Source organism: Maylandia zebra, linkage group LG20, assembly GCF_041146795.1.
Source record: "Maylandia zebra isolate NMK-2024a linkage group LG20, Mzebra_GT3a, whole genome shotgun sequence".
NCBI lineage: Eukaryota > Metazoa > Chordata > Actinopteri > Cichliformes > Cichlidae > Maylandia > Maylandia zebra.
This window is the reverse complement of record NC_135186.1, coordinates 22,009,524-22,029,865: the sequence shown is the minus strand read 5'-3', so window position 1 is coordinate 22,029,865 and position 20,342 is coordinate 22,009,524. Positions and strand designations below refer to the sequence as shown.

The 20,342-nt window shown below is 40.2% G+C and overlaps 1 protein-coding gene and 1 non-coding gene across 2 annotated transcripts; both read left to right on the top strand.

Annotated features, from left to right (window-relative positions):
- Positions 1 to 5,296: 5,296 nt before the first annotated feature.
- On the top strand, positions 5,297 to 5,368 carry trnaa-ugc (transfer RNA alanine (anticodon UGC)). The gene has a single exon. It is a non-coding gene; the product is annotated as a tRNA-Ala (tRNA).
- Positions 5,369 to 15,339: 9,971 nt separating this feature from the next.
- snai1b (snail family zinc finger 1b) lies at positions 15,340 to 17,863 on the top strand. The gene is made up of 3 exons (XM_004545959.5): positions 15,340 to 15,656; positions 15,979 to 16,515; positions 16,840 to 17,863. The coding sequence occupies exons 1-3, from the start codon at positions 15,575 to 15,577 to the stop codon at positions 17,019 to 17,021; spliced, it is 801 nt and encodes a 266-aa protein (XP_004546016.1). The 5' UTR covers positions 15,340 to 15,574; the 3' UTR covers positions 17,022 to 17,863.
- The last annotated feature ends 2,479 nt before the right edge of the window (positions 17,864 to 20,342 follow it).

Genomic DNA, 20,342 nt, shown 5'->3' with positions numbered 1-20,342 from the left:
GCAAAAATTAGGATACAATAAGAATAAATACAGTACACCAGTACATTTGACTGAGGTTCTGCGACTGTGCAGACCACCTGAATACATCAAACTCATTGCCATGTTCAAAAGACTACTTTGAGTTCATCTGAGCTTTGTGACATGGTGTGTTAACAAAATGATGGGTATGCTGTAGTCATAAAGTGTTAGGCCTGGTTAGCAAGAATAGTCAGGTAGGCTATGGCATTTAAACAAGGCTTCACTGGTGCTAAGGGAACTAAAGTGTGCCAAGAAAATATCCCCACACAATTAAACTACCAGCAGCAGCCCAAACCGTTGATAAAAAACAGGACAGATTCAAGCTTTCATGTTGTTTACAACAAATCCAACAGACTAGTGTCTGATTTTCCACAGCAGAAATCGAGACTCAGACCAGCCAACGTAGGTGAGGCCACGCAGTCTGCTGCTATATCTGATTCAAGGTTTGCTGTTTTGTGCAGCTGCTTTTCTGCTTACCTTAGATAAATATGTGGTTATTATTTGAGTTACTAGCTCAAAGCAGTCTCGCCATTCTCCTCTGACCTCTAACATCAATAAGGTATTTTCACCCAGAGAACTGCTGCTCACTGGATATTTTCCCTTTTTTGGGCCATTCTCTGTAAAACTCCAGAGATAGCTGACACTGACACTTGCTTTCAATTTCTGATGCTTAGTTTGAACTTCAGGAGCTCTTCTAGACCAAAATGTAGATATGCACTGAGCTGCTGCTATGTGATCGCTGACTAGATATTTGCACTAAAAAGCTGGCGAACAGGCATACCGGCAGCTGAGTGTGAGAGTTTTTAATTGTAAATCTGTTGGTGTATTTCTTAAGAATAGATTATAATAAACGTGTTATTAAAGGCCTATGCTTATGTTTTTAAGTTAAGAAGCTTTTACACAATGACAAGAGCATGATCTTGAAATTTCTCCATAGTTGATTTAGCTGGAAATGCTGTCTTATATTTTGAAGCATCTTTGACTGGATGTCTCAAATGCAAACAAACAAATGTGCCACACCTCTCATGTTTCACACACATTCTTTGAGAACTAGTTTTTTCTGCTTTAGACATTTGGTATGTAATTGCTGCCTGGTCACAGACAATGAGTTCAGCACGAGCTTTCTAACGTCAGGTTGATAAGGTATCGGCCTATATGGTTACCAGGTGCTTGGCAACTCTTGAAGACACAGACTCATTCACCCTGCAGTGATGATGATATCTCAACCCCAGTAACACAGTGAACACAAACATTCAGGAAGAGCTATCTGTGCTTGTGTTTGTGTAATGTCTGTGTTCTCAAACTAATCAGTACATGTCACTGGCTCGCTCCTGTGTACGTCCTTGTAAAACACTTTGTCAGTCGCTATGACGTGCTTCAGATGCTTTTTAAGGTGTTAGCAATATGCTGCAATGAATAGCAGCACAGCCACACCAGCTTGCTCACAGAGAAGAGAGGCTCCGGTTTTCCATTTTCTGCCTAAGGCTATAGAGCTTTTTCCTGCATTCGTGGATTCCCACAGTTTCCACTACCAGCTGGAAAAAATATAGGCGAAAGGTCAGGGCAGTATTTCCCTCTCTAGCTCCCTTATTCCCCCTCCCTGTTTGGGTTCACGTTCATGGTCATGTTCCTATTTCACAGCAAACCTGTTCTTTTCCTGGCCAACACAGCTAACCCAGGTTCCCAGCAAGAGAAGGATAACACTGTGGTGAAACACCGAGGCGCAGCAATGATTCAGCTCACTCGGAAGTCCAGCTTGTTGCCTGTTGAAGCTTGAATCAGACAATAAAGTGAGTTCCTGACTGGAACAAAACAAATACTGATGGGACTTGCTGGGAGCAGGAGAGACGATTAGGACTTAGTGTTAACAGAAATTTGTGTCACGGTTTGCCGGGGCAAGCCGTGTGGAGTTGAAGAAAGGACCCAAAAGACGGCAGCTCTGGTGCAGGTGGGTATTTATTTACAAGGGTGGGTACAAACAGCAATGGTGGGAAAACATGAAACCGGAAACCTAAACTGGGTAAACTAACAACACAAACCAGAAACGAAGATGCAGGGAGATCCGGGGAAATACACATGGAGAGATGCAGGGAGACCGAGGGGAAACAACACAGACAAACCAGCAACTACCATGACAGAAGACACAACTTAAATACACTCAGAGAACACAGGGAGATTACACACAGGTGGGGAACACAGCTGGGAGTGATTAACGTGACGAGACTAGGGAGGCAAACTGAAAACACTCACATAAGACGCAGACCTTCACAATAAAACAGGAAACACATACACGCAATGACATAACCCACCAACGTAACACAGACTGGGGGACACAGAACATAGGAACATGAACCATGAAACAGAGGAGTACAAACACCCAAGGCAACCAAAACCACAGAATACTAATAAACTAAACATAAACACGGAGTCGCAGACTCCAGACCATGACAATTTGTGTTTTACTTCTAAACAACATTTTCAGTTTGATCTTCAGAGAATTTATTTTCTTCGTGGTTTGCATAAAATCTTTTTGTATTTTGGCTCATAAATCAAATCGACTGATCTGACATACTTTCAAAAGTATGTCACTTTGTTTTGAGTCGACTCCCAGCATTACCTTATTCACCTCTTCTTCACCCTGTTATGAAGGCTTTATTTTTGGTGCCCCTCTCTTCTTTCGGGCCTTTCTCCTTCTGCTGGCTGTCAGCTGATGATAAGACAGCAGCCCCAGGAGATAGGAGGTCAGACAACTTAACAGTACCAGAAGTAAAGTAAATGACACACATTACAAGGGGTGGAGAACTTAAAGGACTAGTTGGATAATCTGTGAGTTTCTTCTGATATTTGTATAAAAAAGGTGTTAATGGCGGCAGCACTGTGGCACGGTGGTTAGCACTGTTGCCACACAGCAAGAAGGTCCTGAGTTCAATTCCACCATCAGGCTGGGGTCTTTCTGTGTGGAGTTTGCATGTTCTCCCCGTGTTTGCGTGGGTTCCCTCCGGGTACTCTGGCTTCCTCCCACCATCCAAAGACATGCAGCTTGTGGGGATAATCCAAATTGCCACTAGGTGTGAATGTGTTAGTGAGTGTGAATGGTTGTCTGTCCCTATGTGTTAGCCCTGCGACAGACTGGCGACCTGTCCAGGGTGTACCCCGCCTTTCGCCCTATGACAGCTGGGATAGGCTCCAGCGCCCCCCGCGCCCCTGAAAAGGATAAGCGGAAGCAAATGGATGGATGGAGGTGTTAATGGCTTAAAAAGCTTACCAATACTATTACAGTTCACAGGGGAATCTGAGGTGCCACACTCTTTGGAAGTCATCTTTCTGATATAGGTCACTAAAAGAAGTGATAATGCTAATTTAGTAGGTACTAGAGCACCAATCATTAGGATTTATACTCTAGGAATTATGAGCCTCTGTACAAAAGATATTTTAATCTGTATAAAAATGACAGACTGACTGACATCGCAGTTTGTAGGGTTTAACAGTACGTTATATGTTGAAACAATTCATTACTTCCTACTTCCTCGAACACCTTTAGGTAAAACAAACACAGGCAGAGGTACAAAACTGGCTGCACATCTCTATCCAGAAAAACAAAAGAAAACCCACAAAAATCTATAAGTGGTATCATCGTGCCAAAGAAGCTCGAGGCAGGTGACTGTAATGTTTAGTGTGATTCATCCGTGTCCTATGCAGTCGAAGAGCTGTCGTAAGTAAGTGAATTTCATAGTAGCTTGTAGCCCTGTTTTCATGAGTTGTTGAATATGTGGCGTTATGAATACTTTGTCTACATCAGTTTGATCATATGGGGGAGAAAAAGGTTGCATAATCCTGCCTCAATGAGGTTTGCAATGCAGCCAGTGGAGGGTAGTAATGACACCCAGATGCAAAGCCACAATTTGATTGTGAAGAGAAGACTTGCTAATAAATGTATTTATTTTTAAGGCTTTTAAGTATATTTTTGAAATCTGGTAAGAGCTAGACTTACTGATCAGCTCTGTTTTACTTGGATATGGTAGCTCTACCACCAAAGCTCATGCACAGGTCATCTAACTTTGCAAGTGTTAAGACTACAAGAACATTGTCAAAACATAAATATCAAACCATTCTTTTAAAAATCCACACTATAACTAATCCACACTAACTGTATGAAACACTTGAAACTCCAAAGTTGGGGTCTTCCTCTTTGACACTGTCCAGTGTAACGTCTGGAGGTCTGTGGCCTTAGATAAAGAATTCCTTTTTGGATCTCATATTGCATACAGCCTGTCTGTACATGCAGCACTCTACAGTCCCCAGATAACCCTCACCACATAACGGTTGTCAGCCTTTCCTTATTACTCAGCACAGACTCAGCATGGTGGCGTTCTGTCACCAGTCCAAATTTACACAATTTACACAATAACAGCATCAGTGGGTGCCCATCCCTCCTCATCCTGGGAGAGCCCTGTGTAGACAAAGGCTCTCACCCTTTCTCTTCTCCTTCCTTCAGCCCTCCTTCAACCCTCAGGCCATGCGTGCATCCCATGGGTCGGGTCTGTCCCTACATGGGCAGAGCAAACAGGGCCTGTAAGTGGTGTCCTTGGCAAGGGTGTGCAGATAAACACAGAATGAGTGAGGACAGACTGTGCTCTCCAGAGGGGGCCGACAGCCCCTCGCTCGTGCTCCCCTGGAGAATATTATGAAACTTAATGAGGGGAGCTATTTTAAATTCTCTGAAGGATTAGGGTACCTAGGATGGTGAGAAGGACCTGCTTTTCAGCCACTCGTGTCAAACTCACTTCATTTCAGAATTATTATAATCAGGCTTTGTGCCTGTGTCTTTCAGTATAGTTTTAGCCCTCATCACCACCATCAGTTTATCTGCTTTACAGATAGCATGGAAAATGAGGAGCAGATTGCTCAGATGTGCAGGCTAAAAATAGCACAAAACAAGGATACAAAAAAGCAGATACATTTCCCATTCATCCATCTTGACGTCAGTTGAGTTCCTGTGTTTACAAAACCACTACTAAAAAAAAAAAACCCTTTGAGCTGGAGTACCTCGGGACTTTTCTTCATCCATTCAAAAAGGTAACTTACAGTAATGTACTTGTACCCAGAGAAATACTGCAAGGGTCAAAGGCTAAAGCTGTGATCTGAAATTATATAACCTGGTCTCAAGGAGAGCAAAAATAACCTGCTCAACGTCGACTCATTTTACAGAAGGAATATCAACTTCCGGTTCATGAATGCGTACTGTTATATACGTAATAATGCGCCATGATTTCCAACAGGGGATGTAGCTCAGTGGTAGAGCGCATGCTTTGCATGTATGAGGCCCCGGGTTCAATCCCCGGCATCTCCACTTGTTTTACCAGGGTTTATATTTTGTGTGTGTTGTGAGTGGGGGAAGGCGAGCAAATACTGCGATACCTTCTCTTTTTACGAAGCTATTATTGAACGATAACGTTTATTTTAGCAGTGATCTGATTTGGATCTAGCACTCAGGTTAAATCAGGTTGAGATAAACTGTTAGCTTTTATCTGAATTTATTTTCTGAGTAGAAGCCTAGCAGCTAATCAAATGTACGCCTGTTTATTTTGCTTACATTGATTAAATCGCGTTTGCTTTACTTAGAATTTCAAGAGGAGGGTGTATGTGTGTGTTTTTCTTTTTTTGGTGTGTGTGTGTGTGTGTGTGTGTGTGTGTGTGTGTGGGGGGGGGGGGGGGTGCATTTATATTAAAAAACACGCGGCCTTTAGCAACCTAAGATCCACAGTAAAACATAATTAAATAAAATGTTGTTATAAAAATTAAACGATACACTTTTAGCGTGTTTTTGATTGGCAGGCCCTTCTTTCAACCGCCAGGAGGCGCTGAATCACATTTTATTCTTCAGCCTAACAAAGAATGTTACTGTATCTAGTCACTAAAACGTTGAGATTTATGAAAAATGGAGCAGAGGAGCAAAACTTTAACATACGGAGTAATGAAATATAGGGTACTTTATTTTTTGTACAAATAAAAACTTGACAAGTCTGTGCTCTACGCCATTAAACGTGAATATTGGCTATTTGATATAAGCTTAAGTTTTAATTGCTATTTTAATTCATTAGATAACCTTATAAAATATGCTTACATGCTGTGCTCTAATTTATGCACCTGTATTTATATCTTTATATTACACAGTAATGTTTTGCTAATCCAGATTATTACATTCTTCACACCATCATCAGGTTCTGCACGTCTACATCTTTATGTTTTACTTAATGTCCTTTACATTTTTGTATTGAGGGGTCTTGAACTTAATCTTATTATCTTGTTTGTAGTTTTTATTCAGTTTGAGGAAAGGGTGAACCCAGGGACGTGAGCACCAGAGCCTCTTTGTTACATTTGTGTGTTAACAATCATTATGCAAAATACTTCCAAGACATTTTTCTGAGAAACTGAAGGGCCGGTTTGGACAGTCAGGTCCATCTTTTCAGATGCCTTTAACTATAAATGAATAAATATAAAGGTGTGGTACACATGGTGATTTTCATGTACATGAGTAAGTTGTGCTGAGTTTTCAGACAAAAGCGCAACAGCCACACCTAATCACCTGCATTTTCTCGCAGTATGTCATCAGGTCGTGTTTGTCTCTTAGTTCTTGCAAGTCTTAATTATTAAGAGGCATAGAGTCTACAGTTCTCTTACCTAAGAGAAAACTTTGTACGTTAATCTAACGTAGCTTAATCATTAAAAACAACCAAACAAAAAACTATGTTTATTTTACACCCACTGCAAACACAGATATTTACATATGATTTCTATTGGTGTATATTTGTCTTATTTTTTACAATTTTGAAGCAACACTTTAAAAATGACCTATATTCCTTTCAAAATGCTTCCTAGAAAATAATCTAGATCCAGCCTGACCCACATAATACAGCACATTACGAACTGAAAATGTTGTATCACAAGAACCTTTACATTTCCAAAGTGTGATACATGCATACAAAGTGTCATGCAAATATTGCTGAAGGTGGGAAAGGAGGAGAAACGTCAGTCACTTTTAACACCCCAGCTGCCTGCTGCACCACGTGTTTGTCCCATTTGAAATGCACGTTTAGACGCGTGCAAAAAGTGTACCTTTAAAAAAACACACAACAAAAACAAAAAACAGAAACGCAGGAGCCACAAGCTCATCAGCGAAACAAGTTAATAAAGGATTTGTAGAGGAACCATATTGCCTACAGAGATCAGAATCTTATCAAAAACGTCTTATCAAAAAGGTCAGTGTTTTATTTATCAAAGTGTTACATAACATGTTTTCTACAGAACGCATGCAAGTGTCGGTTTGCATAAAGATTTTCATTGATAACCACTAAAGAAAAAAACAACAACCCACCAACAGTGTGTTTGGTGTGTGTTTCTGGGCAGGTAGGATTCTTGTACTTCACCCTGTCATCAGCTTAAGTGCTGTTATGATCCAACCTGTTTTCTCACCTACTAATCACACATAACAGGTTAATGCGGAGCAGCCAGATTATTGGCCAGATTATTTGGTTGTTTCTGACCTGATAATTGATTCGTGAACAGCAGTGTTATTTCTGGTCTACAGTCGCCCCCCTGTGATTAATCCTAGAATATCCCTTCTGTATATCAGTTCAGTTTATGAAGAGTAGGGGGCGCCAATTCCTCTCCTGAAAAATCACTAAATTAAATTGGAAAGAGATATCAGAGAATTAGTGATTGTGAAGGCTGTGTATGGGGAAGGTATATTTATCAAGACTCAAAAAATTTATTGTCTTAAACACTGTGAAACACACTGGTTACCCTGGGGAACGAAATTATTATGTTGCGTGTAAAAATAATGGTCAGAATATAATGTGCATTGAGTTATGCATGTTAAAACATTCAGAGTGTATGAGTGTTATATAAAACTGTTTAATGTTTATAACAATGATTAATATATTGTGTGCACAGTTGCAAAGGTACAGGTTAGTATTGCCAGTGTAAACTATTTGTAGGGTATTATTTATAGAGTTCGTGTAGATATCAGACCGTATGATCAAAACAGATGTTTAAAATGTGAATATGAAGGTTTTCCCAGGTTTCATGTTCCGTTTTTTATGCTTATCAATGCTTGTCACTTACATGTTTTAAATAAAAATTGTATTGAATTTTTTATTGATTTAATCCCCCAAATTTGCATATGTTTTTATAAAGTTGTTAACTTTCTTTCTTTCTTTCTTTCTTTCTTTCTTTCTTTCTTTCTTTCTTTCTTTCTTTCTTTCTTTCTTTCTTTCTTTCTTTCTTTCTTTCTTTCTTTCTTTCTTTCTAATTAACACATTTTCTGCAAACATATTTAACAAAGCTTTACGTGAGACATGAGCTTTGGATGAAAAGAAAAATAAAAGGCTTTCAAAGGAGTAATTTAGATTAGATCACACTATGCTGTAAAAACAAAGCAAAAAAGAAAAAAAAAGCATGCACTTTCCTTATGTGCTCTTTGCAAGAGCTTTAATTTTGCCTAGAAAAAAACTGGCCATCAACTGACCTTTGCTTGTAGCATATATTACATCAAAGGTTGCCTGTGATTGGACTGTGGTGTCTGCATGTTATCCAGATAAGGGTAGAACAGAAGCTTGCAAACAGACGCACAGAAACAGACGCTTGAATGCATCTGGGCAAATTCCATCTCTGTCAGCATCTGGAGATGGGAATTGATCCGAGTTTTAGGATTGAAGGAAAGAAAAGCAAATGTAAAGGCACAGGAACTAACTCTGTGCTTCAAATTTCCAGAAGTTGTTTTAAACAAACATCAGCCTTCATCGCCTCATTTAAAGAAAGAAAATGTTTCCATCTATGTGTTTTCTCATTACCAAGTCTGTTGTCTTGTCAAATGTTTGTTTAGACGACCGCCGTGCAGCAGCAGAAGTCTATTATCACCAGAGTTATTATCTGGTGGTGACAGGTGTATGAAAACTGTACATAATGCAATACGCTTGTGCAGCATACGCACATTGATGAGAATAAGAATAGCGATGATACTTATTATTCAGCATTTTAGTAGTTCCCGAAAATCGGTGTTTAATATAATAGTAAAGAGTAAACAATCTCACTTTTATTTGTTCATCTGACCAACTTAGCTCTTCATATTTAACATAAAACACTGTTAATTTGTATTTTCATGGTAATCACTGACAGTTTGTCAAATTATTATTTCAACTCTTTAGACTTCTGCTACGTGCTGATTGTAAAGAAACAACTGTCATTATGATATCTGGCATTCAGCACAACAAACTCCACATTTGTAGCATATAAAACACAGTAAATGAATTATAACTGATGAGAAAATCAAAGTCAAATCTGACCGCCTGATTTGGCCACTTCAGTTCGACATCGTCATTTTTGTGCTGTAGCATTAATAGTTTATTTAAAGTTATGTTATGCAAATCCTATGTTATTAGTATTTATCCTGACATGAAGTGTAAATTGTGTTATGATGATGTGTTTTTTGTTTGCATGTATGTTTTGTTTTCTTATCCTGTATATGTCTGTATGTTTCATAGTGCACTGTCAAAATGTAATATAAGGAACACAAAGCATCAAATCCAAGAAAAACTGCCTTTATAAAGTAGCAGCTTATCTTCCTATCATATTTTCATGGCAGGGGTGGAGTTCAGAAAGACATTGCAAGTTTAGGATGGAGATGGCACACGTGAGATTTGAACAGTCTGAGTCTGGTAGAAAAGCACAAAAAGATTTTAGAACCAAAATGTAGTTATTGTCTCTGTTTAAGACAAAACCCGTGGTTAAAGCATACAGAGGATACAATGTCAGTATCACAATAAATAAAGGTGACATAAAAAAAATGAAATAAAGTCTAGTAACCCTTTCACTACAGATGTTTAACCATTTAAATGAGCTAATTCCCGAAGCTCAGGCTTTATTTATCATGATGCATGTGTCGCATGGTTTATTGTAAGACTCGTAGGTTTTGTATAAAGTTGTAGCTGAAGTAATGCAACTTTTAGTTACATTTAGTTGAGTACAAAGTACAATATTTACCACTAAAGTAAAGCACAAAATGTCTTTAAATATGTAACTTGACCTTATCCTTACTATAAATCTAACGACGCTTTTGCTCCACAGTTTCAGTGGCAGACTGTTATTGTGAACTGGCGCCATTTAAATGAAAACTAATTGAACCGAGCCTTTGAAATTGTTAGTGATGATTGAAAGAGCCACTGTAAATGTAAGTGAGTGTGCAATTCACTTGGCTGATTACAAAAACAGATAATATCCAGTCGATTGCATAAACTCCTGGTAGACCAGCTTTAATCTGCATGATATGTCGGTTTGCCTCCCCACATCAAAATGTGCTTGAATGGGCCGGAGTTTAACCACCAGTGATTGTGTCTTGGAGAAAGAGACTGGAACAGAAACATGTGCAATCCACAGAACATATGTGTCGGAGTCCACCTCTGCATTCCTCTGGGATAATCTTATCTCCCTGCTGATGAGCTTAAAGACCTCTGAACTGTAGGGCAACACTCTCACATGCACAAGCACAAACAAAGCAAACTTGTGGTGGTGAAAGGATGGAGCATTTTGTTCAAGGAACAAATATTTTCCATCCTGTGAATTGAAGATATAACTGCTCAGTTTAATATGTGAAAATGCATCACTTAGTAGATGAAACCCTTAAAAAAACTCAACAGAGCCAAAAATTAAAGACTTATCACCTTTCTTCCAGATTAAATTAGAGGCACACCAGGAGGGCTACAGTATTCCTGCCTATCATCAATTGTTGTTCAAAGAAGACTTGACCTGTTTTCAGCCTGGAAGTCAATATGCATAAACAAATGCTAATGTGCTTGAGTGGCTGTTACCTGCTGCTTGAATAGACTGAATGGTAACAATGCACCTGGCTGACCAAAGGTGATCAAGGTGGTTTTAAAATGCAAAAAAAGGGTTTTAAGCTGCACTTGAGCAAAAGAAACACATGTCCAAGCAAGTGTTTGGATGTTGATCTGATGTGTGATGTCAAGATAATGAAATGGTGACTTGCTCAGAAAACAAAAAAAAAAAAAACATATCAAAACATTCTAAATAAATATGCTCAGCTCCAGTAAAAGTTGGCTAAATAAAAGATTTAGGAGCTTATAATGTTTATCCTTATTGTATTATGAGATGGGATGTGTGCCTTTATTTTGAACATGTTGAAAATAATAAAACAACAACAACACAGACCCCCCCCCCCCCCCCCCCCCCCCCCAGGGTAAAATGACAAATCTTAATAAATAACTTTACAACTGTTTAAAATGAGTACGAGGAGACAATCTTATTTATTCCCTCTACTTTGAAACTATTTAGTAACTTATAACCACAAGTTTCCCCCTGTTTTTGCCCTGTCCTATCATAAATCCTTTCTTATAATTTGTTACATGAATTAGGTTTTATAACCTCAGTAACATGAAAAGAGATTTAGATATTTACAGATGTATATATACACATAAATGTACACACACATACATGTATAAACACACATAGTGTTTAAATAGTGCACACTCTGTACCTTGCAAAAACATATTTTTGTGCTGCTTTTTAATAGAGTCATGCTGGGACGGTTCATCACTCAGTGTGTTCCACAGCTTCACTCCTTTTTTATGTCGTACGGATACATGAATGTTTTAAATTTAACTTATTCTCTAGAAAACAATTTGAGCATACTGTGAGTAAGTAGATTGTTTAAAGCTTCGTACATAATTTGTGCTCCTTTAAGATTTATATCCAGTATTAAGGAGCCCCCCCCACACACACACCCTTCTCTGCAATATGGAACATTTATAAGCACTAATGAAACCCTCTGCACAGTAATTTGAATACAGTGATATCAGTCAGCAGTAGAGAATGTGAAGTGATTTGAGATCCAGTATATGTTTTGCTTTAGTTAATACTGTATGTTTTATATGAGATTTACAGCTTATTTTATCATTTATTATCACACCAACAAACCTATTTTCATGAACTTCTTCCATGTCGAGCCCATCTATATGCACTTGTTAATTTCTTTTAAAATTCCCAAATGACCTTATTTAACTTTCTTTAGATTTAATGACAGTTTGTTCCTGTCAAGCTTCTTTTTTTTTATTTTGCACATTTATGAAGTGATCACAGTGGCTCCTTTAGATTAGCCCCAGAGAAAAAAAAAATATTTGTGTGATTTGCAATAAATACTGATTTAAAAATATCACATACCTGACATATATCACTTATATAAATAATGAATAATTTTTGACCCTGTACAAAACTCTGGATCTTCAATTTCAGGATTAAGTGCTCAAAAAATGAATCCTGAAGTAAAGGTTTGTGTATGACATTAGAACAGACTGCTAATAATTTCTTGAGAAGAACAGGGGATAAAGGTGCAGAAAAGCCACAATGTGATGTCCCCACACAAGGACACAGAATCTAATGAGAATGAAATGGGGGCGGTCAGCAGTGGTCAGCAGCTACAGAGGTTTAAAATGTCAGTTTGACTCCCACTGATTTTATATTGTATCACTTTCACAACTCACGTTTATAATACTTGATATATGCTTTGTTTACATGCAGCTGCATAGGTAAGGCTTGCTTTGAAATGTTCCATTCAATGCCAGAAAAAAGTTATAATTTATAAATGAATGAATGCATTCATTTATGTGTGCATACAAGAAACACATTTTATCTACAGTACACTGGTGATGAAATATTTATTAGTTTAGCAATGTACAATTCAATGAAATGACCTATTCCTGTCATTATAAAACGGTCTATCCTCATACAGAAGACAATTTATGATGCTTTATAATGTCATAGAAAAACAGTAAGTTGTTCTTTGTACTCTGAGTTTATTGATAAACGCCCAGAGTTTAGTTTTTGTAACCTGCTCTGTACTACAGTTTATCCTGGACTGTGTGACACCTTTTCTTTTACCCTTTGGTTTCATCCATATCTTTATTCAGTTTTCTAAAGAACCCAGTTAACGTTAGACAGACAGCGTCTCGTTTTAGTTTTGTGGTTCTCCACCAGTAAAGCCCTTCTAAGATGATTCTGAATTAAGACTCGTCCTCCACAACAGTTTCCTTTTGAGGAGGCTTTGAGAACACTGGCTGCTTTATTCTGGAGGCCAGAAAAAAGAATAACATCTGTTCCAAGCAGAAAACTTTTCATGTCTTCGTGTCCCCACTGTGTCATGAGGTCACTCCAACCCTGTTGTGTCACAAATTGTCCGCAGACACACTGCTCTGCACGGAGGGGCAGATTCAGCAGTGTATAATCAGCTGTTTTCACTCTTACTTCTTCAAAAGAGAAAATCTTATGAAAGTGTGTCAGGGTTAGACACACGTAATCATATCACTGCGCATACCTTTAATGTCAATTATTTCAACTGACTTTTAAGAGTCAGGTTAAACATGCACAGAAGCACCGCTCAGATCACTTTCACGTGTGTCTTTGCTATTTGCTTTTGTTTTTACTGCCGACCTGCCCTCATGACCCTCCAGCCTACGTGGCGTCGGAGTCAAGGAGCGCTCTAACGATGTGTGAACTATCGGGCCTGCCATGACAATGGCGCCTTTAGACAGGTGTATATACACCCTTCACACACTCTCTTTTGCAGTGCTAAATAGGACCAGTGAAGACTGTGATGGTCTTGTTTAGTGAATGGCATTCACGTGATATTCACACTTAGAGGGTGCACAGTGACTGCTGGCATTTGCAAAAGAAAAAAAAAAAGATTGTGGGTTTTTAACATTTTGTAGATAACCCGTCAACATAGAGTCTTTTAAATATACATCTGTCATTTCAGGAGGATGCTTCAAAACAGTTTTTGGCAAGGTGACTTTTATCCTTTATTTATCAAGGTAAAAAGTGTCACTGCGATATCTGGTCAAGAGAGCAGCAGAAACAGCAACAAATAGAACACAACAGTACCATAAAGGTATTTTATCTGTCCATAAATTACACTTCTTTTGGGATTGATTATTACGTAAAACACAGAATGGGTACAAGTAATAAGGATATTTACAAAAAGAGGTAATTTCTTTTTTATATATATACATAAATCTTTAAGACTAGACAATATTTACCACTATAACCAATCTAAGCAAGGATATTAGAGAAAAATACAGCTTTCTAAAGTGATCAAGGTAAAATAACTTTCTGGTATGTAATAAAAAAAATATAATAATAATAATAACAACAATAAACCTTTGCCTGCTGATCTTTCCAACGGTCCCTGTAACCCATGCTCACTTTAGTCACAAACACAACGGAGACAAAGACATGACTTTTGATTGGAAAACCTTGGGGTGAAGTCTAAAACATCATGTGATGCTCATTCGAGAGAAGCGCCTAATGTGGATTTAATAGGTCTCAGTTTACATCATCATGTGCTCCTGTCGGCTCTGTTAATTTTTTACCTTATATCACGCTGTGAGCAATCTGGAGAACAGCGGCGCCTTTATTCAAACGGACGTGTCCCCCGCAGAGAGAGAATGAGAGGGGTAGTCAGTGAGGACAAAACCTCAGCTTATTCTCATTTGCTTGTAAAAGTCATGTAGTGTCACTTGTTTTGCAATGCAATGATAATGGTGAAATTCTCAAACTGCTTATGCGATTACTTCTGACATTTTTGCACATTATTGTGCGGGTTGTACGTAGAAATAACAATATTTTGTGCAAATCAGTGCCACAAATCTTATTTTTTAACACTGCTTTTCGGGTATTTGTGAATATATATATTGTGCAAAACATATTCTTCCACCACAAACCACTGACTGCATTGCAGTATGGACCAACAGAGGACGCTCAAGTTTTTGGTAAGGTGTATGATTTATTTCTTTGCAAAATTATTGCAAAAATGGGAAATGCTTTGGTTTTGGTGCTTTTCCTGCAGGACGCCCCGTTAGGATTACCGTGGACATATTTGAACTCATATCAGGATCTTCGACTGAACACAATATAAAAGTAATTTTTTGGCCCTGAAGGCAAACTTCTCCCCCTCCGTCTGTTTTACATATTCACTTCTCCCTCCGGGTCTTCCTCACAATGAAAAGCATTGATATGCACATTTCAGTTCAGGTAGGCTATGAAAACAGTTCGGCACATTGAATTGAACACTCGGCCGTTCACATGACAATACGCGTATGCCCGATGTTTGAAAGTCAGCCATTAGAGGCGTGAAATGCATAATTAGATCAGGGCGCTGCAACAGCTTTTGGCACATTGGTCACCTGTGATGAATGGAGCCGGTGGCGCCCAGCCCGGACACACGGGGGTGTGTATGTGGGCGGAGACGTGCCCACCCACTCCGCTGCTTCTCTCCTCTGCTTACTATATGAGGAGGCAAGTTTGGGATCCCCCAGACAGATTCAACTTTGGTAGTCGTCTTGTCAATCTTCCAAGAGTTTTCTCTCCACCCCGACAGGAATCTGCTGTTTGCTCAAGCTGTGATTAGAGCGCACAACGCCTTGGACTGTATTTTTCCCCCCGTTTTTTATTTTGTATTGTTATTCCATCGGTGAAGCTAGAGCTCAAGATGCCTCGGTCGTTCCTTGTCAAGAAGTATTTTCCCTACAAGAAGCAGCATAATAGGGAAAGCTACCCGGAGAGCCACACAGGTAAGTTTGCTATTGTCCGTGATTGTATGCAAGATATTTGCGAGTGCATTAGACACATAGGGAATCACAGTCATGAGCTCCCCATCAAGTTACCTGCAGACACATAACAGTCATGTGGCAGACGTGATAAGGTGTATACCTGTCATGTAGCAGCTTGGGCATTCCTAATTCTTGTCCCTGTCACCTGGAAAAACTCATGATAAGAAAGCTTGTGATTAAAATAGGCTGTAACGTGAACCCGAAGAATGAAAACAGGTTTAGTGGTTTATTAGATCGTCTGTCCCATTTAACTAACCTGACTTCATTTCCTTTGCATCTCCAGCTTTTGTGCCAGAAAATTTTCCACTGGCTGAGCTTCCATCAGAGAACAGCTCTGCACTGACCTGCCAACCCGCCACGCTAATATTCAGCGTGGACATCCTGCCTCGACCTCACCCCCTGATTTCCCCAGAATCTCTCCCCCCTTCACCCATGGGCCCTTTGGACCTCAGCAGCTCTCCCTCCTGCAGCAGCGGTGAGGAAGAGGAGGACGGCGGACGTACTTCAGACCCACCAAGCCCAGATACAATTCAGCCAATCTATCACTGTTTGCACTGCACCAAGAGCTACACCAGCCTCTCTGCATTTTCCCAGCATCAGATGTCCCACCAGCTCCCCCCCTGTGCTCCCGAGACTCCTATGACCACAGAGGCTTCAGCACGCCCGGTCTTCCACTGCAAACACTGCCCCAAGGAGTACAACAGCCTGGGTGCCCTGAAAATGCACATTCGATCACACACGTTGCCCTGCGTGTGCACCACGTGTGGCAAGGCTTTCTCCAGACCGTGGCTCCTCAGAGGACACATTCGCACACACACAGGTATGTCAGACAATTGATTTTTCCAAGATCTGTAGGCTTGTTAACTTAACAGCTGGTTGCACCTTGTTCTCATTGATATTCATTGATGTTTCCTGATGTGTGAGCAAATGCTGGGGGGGGGGACATAATCTAATCTTCCTCACAGGTGCTTTGCATGTTAAAAGGCACTCTGCATTAATGAAGTTAGTGTGTCCTACCACTGTTTTCTGTTATCTCTAGAGTATCTGAAAAAACAATGACTCGGGGGTAAACTTTTGTTAATGTGTTGGGAATGTTGGGCTGGCACTGATTGTCTCTCTCTTTCTTTCTTTTCTTTTTAACCAGGTGAGCGCCCCTTTGCTTGTCAGCACTGTAGCCGGGCCTTTGCCGATCGCTCCAATCTGCGCGCCCACATGCAGACCCACTCTGAGGTGAAGAAGTACCAGTGTGGCTCCTGCTCCAGGACCTTCAGTCGCATGTCTCTTCTGAACAAACACAGCGCCTCCGGATGCTGTCCTTCCTCGTAAAAGTCACATTCCTCCTGTTGTCCTTTCAGTTGAAGCTACCTGTTGTGATGGGAGCCAATGCTATTAGCTGCGCACACACACACACACACACATGAAAAAAAAAATGCAGTTATACTTTTATGAAATGTGCCTTAATCAATTAGAGGATCAGATTGAGGTCCTATCTGTGGCACAATTTTGTCTCATCCATTGTGATTTGAGAGCAGGTGGACATTCAATTAATTCCCAGGGGAGCCCATTGGTGCCCGCCAGTCCGGGACTTTGGCAATGTTGCAGCTGCTTGTGTTTGTTTGTGTGTGTGTGTGTGTGTGTGTGTGGGGATGTCCTTCCTCACTATACTATGCATACATGACATGTGTGTATCTGAGCAAATGTGAGTGTTGAGACAGCTGTCTGCATGGTGCACTGTGGAGGCAGGGCGCCGAGGGATGTGTTAGCTGTGACCTCGACAACAGGTGACACCCCCCGCCTGGTGTGCCTCTCTGCAAGCCAGAAACACTTTCAATAGGCACTCCAATATATGTGTGTTATAGGACCAAAAATACACCTTGCCTTTTTACAAATGTCTCATTTGAAAAGAAAAAAGTTGTCATTTTTAAGTGGAGAGTCACAGGAAATAGTGGAAATATACAACAGACACTCATGACGTGCAACAAATGGTTCAGTCAGCCAGGAATTGAACCAGGGACTAACTGCTCAGGGCTATTTTACAATCTAAATGACATTTGTATTTAGGATAAGTGTTGACATACAGTTTTTATGAAACATTGAACTGAATGTGCCTTTTTTAAAGGTTGTGAATTTTTCTGTCATTTGTAAATAAAAGCATTGTTTTAAAATAACAGCTCGTTCTCGTCTGCTTCTTGTTCTTTAAAGAAGTGTGTCAGCAGGCTTCTTATTTAAATACAAATGAGTTCATCAGGACAGACATGACAGTTTCTGAATGGGAAGATAGAGCTGTGCGTTGTTGTATATGGGTTCATGTGTGTTAAGGGGGAGCGGTGATGGGTTTGTGTGATGCTGAGTGATGAGGGGAACACCTGCGCACACCTGCCAGGCTGTCAGCATGCACAGATGGAGGACACATGCCCAAGAGGCGGGGAACACTGCGGTTGCAGGTGCGGGGGAAAAAGGCAGGCAAGTAAACTGGCGTCAAAGAAGATGGTAAGGATGTGATTTTATTTTTCAGAAGAAAATTTGTGTGAAATCAGCTGAGAAGAGTCCCACTGACCCACGTCCAGCTTTGGGAGAGGAAGGAGCGCTCTGGGGTCAAGATGAGCAAATGCAGAAATAATTTGCAGCTTGTGCAGGAATGGTTAATCTCTGGGTTACCTGGTAGGAAGTTCTGGTGAAAGTGCAGTCTTCCACAACCTGAATGTGAACATTCAGGGTGAACACATGGCAGCAATGTGTCTCCAATCCCTACTGCCCTCCTGACCCACACACACTGACGCCAGCATGTCTTAGTGAGGTAACAAAGTGTTTCCTCCAATAGCTCACGGTGTTGAGAGGTGGATGCATGTGTGTGTGTGTGTGACAGGGGTTTGCGGGGGCACTCAAAAAGCTTGAGATCAGATTGCATGACTTAGCTTGTCCAATGTAAACAGCACCCGAAAGACTACACACGTGTGTGCACACATTCAAACACACACCGGCTGAATAAAGAGGTGATCAAGGGGGATTTTTTTTTAAACATTTGTCTGTCCTGGGCTCCTGTTAATTGTGAGGTGAGAGTCATTTAGTCATTGCACACCTACGCAGGCAGTGAGTCAGAAAAGCAGAGAAGCACGCCACAAGGGACTGAACTGAGCTTGAACTTGTCACTTTTATGTGTTAGATAGATGCAAAACATGTCAAATAATGCAAAAAAGAAAGATAGAAAAGAAAGATATTGCATTTTCTCCTTGGGACATTGAAGCTCGGCCAAACCAAATTTATCCAAAACAATGCCACCAAACAGACTGTCATTTCTTATGTGTTTCGGCCGTTTTGAAATTTAACTCTGACATCTTGCTCAGGGGGCATTTTTCCTGGTTTGCAGTGTGTGGGAGGCAGTCTATCACTCTGTAGCTTTGAGGCAATGAGATCACTGGACCTGTCACCTTTCTTTTTCGGTGTGTGTGTAATATCATATTGGTCTCCTCAAAGTGCTTTAATGTTCACATCGTCACGCATGTAGCCCCTGACTAATTTAACATTCCTGAGCCATTAGTGACAGACATACAATACCACAGCCTAACACAGAGAGGGCTGCTCTGTCTACTGTCATTGCAGTTTGCTCCTGAATTAAAGTAATAATTAGATTTTCCAGTAACAGGAAATAATGTAATGCTGAGATGATTACGAAGAAAAGGGGATTGCCGATCATTTAAATATACCACATGTGTTACTGTCATGGAAAGAATGTCTGAAGTGTTATTAGTTTGCTCCAACAAATGAAACAGTGAAAATGTATTCACTGATAACTCTGTGATTTTAAAAGCTGGACGGTGTCCAGTGAAGAGCAAACCCTGCTTTTGGTTTTGTGTATGCAAAAGCTGATGTTTGACAATACGCAGCGGGATGAGTTTTATTTTGTTAGGATGGCGTCATCCTGGAAACACAAAATATATGGCTTTCTCTAAACAATCACCCTGACTCATAAGTGGGGCTTTGCATGAGTGTAAAAGAACAGATCACAAGGCTGGATTAAGCCGGGTCTCTGGATTTGAGAAATGGTAAGCAGCAGAGGATATCAACAATGAAATAAACTTTTTTCAAATGTGTAGCATGAACATTTTTGGGACCCGATATGTTGAAAGGTTTCGGGTAATGTTTAGGACACGGGAAGTGGCCTGTCGGTCTTGTACAAACACAGCCTGCCCCAAAAAGTGCTGATATAAAGCATCTGGGTGCGGCTACGGCTGTTTCTGTGCACATACTGCATGAGAGCATTTGTGAGTCTCTGTGAGGGGCTGATGTGTCTCTGCTGGGATTTTACAGTGGTCCATATTGAAGAAGGTATGTTGCTGAAATCAGAATTGGCAGGGGTTGCAAAACCAATTCACTAGAGGATCAGATTCAAGCCAGGAGGGTTAAGTCACTGGGTTAAAGTTTCAAACTTTTTTTTTTGCAAGTGGCTCTTACACAATGCCACCGCTCTTCTCCTGGAGCTGTCCCAATGGACTCTTGTCTACCTTTGTCCTTAAAAAGCCATTAAAAAAGCTCAATTTTTTCAGAGGGCTGACAAATCTCCACCTCTCTACTCCAGAAAATAATGCAGGATGGGGAAAGTAATGGCTTGAGGTTTGCATGGGAGGGTGAAGTAAGGATAAGAAGATA

Bases quoted from the DNA above. Each gene is read 5' to 3' on its own strand.
- snai1b (XM_004545959.5), top strand. From the start codon at position 15,575: ATGCCTCGGTCGTTCCTTGTCAAGAAGTATTTTCCCTACAAGAAGCAG. The intron at 15,657-15,978 runs GTAAGTTTGCTA...TTGCATCTCCAG, and splicing joins CTACCCGGAGAGCCACACAG to CTTTTGTGCCAGAAAATTTT. The intron at 16,516-16,839 runs GTATGTCAGACA...CTTTTTAACCAG, and splicing joins ACACATTCGCACACACACAG to GTGAGCGCCCCTTTGCTTGT.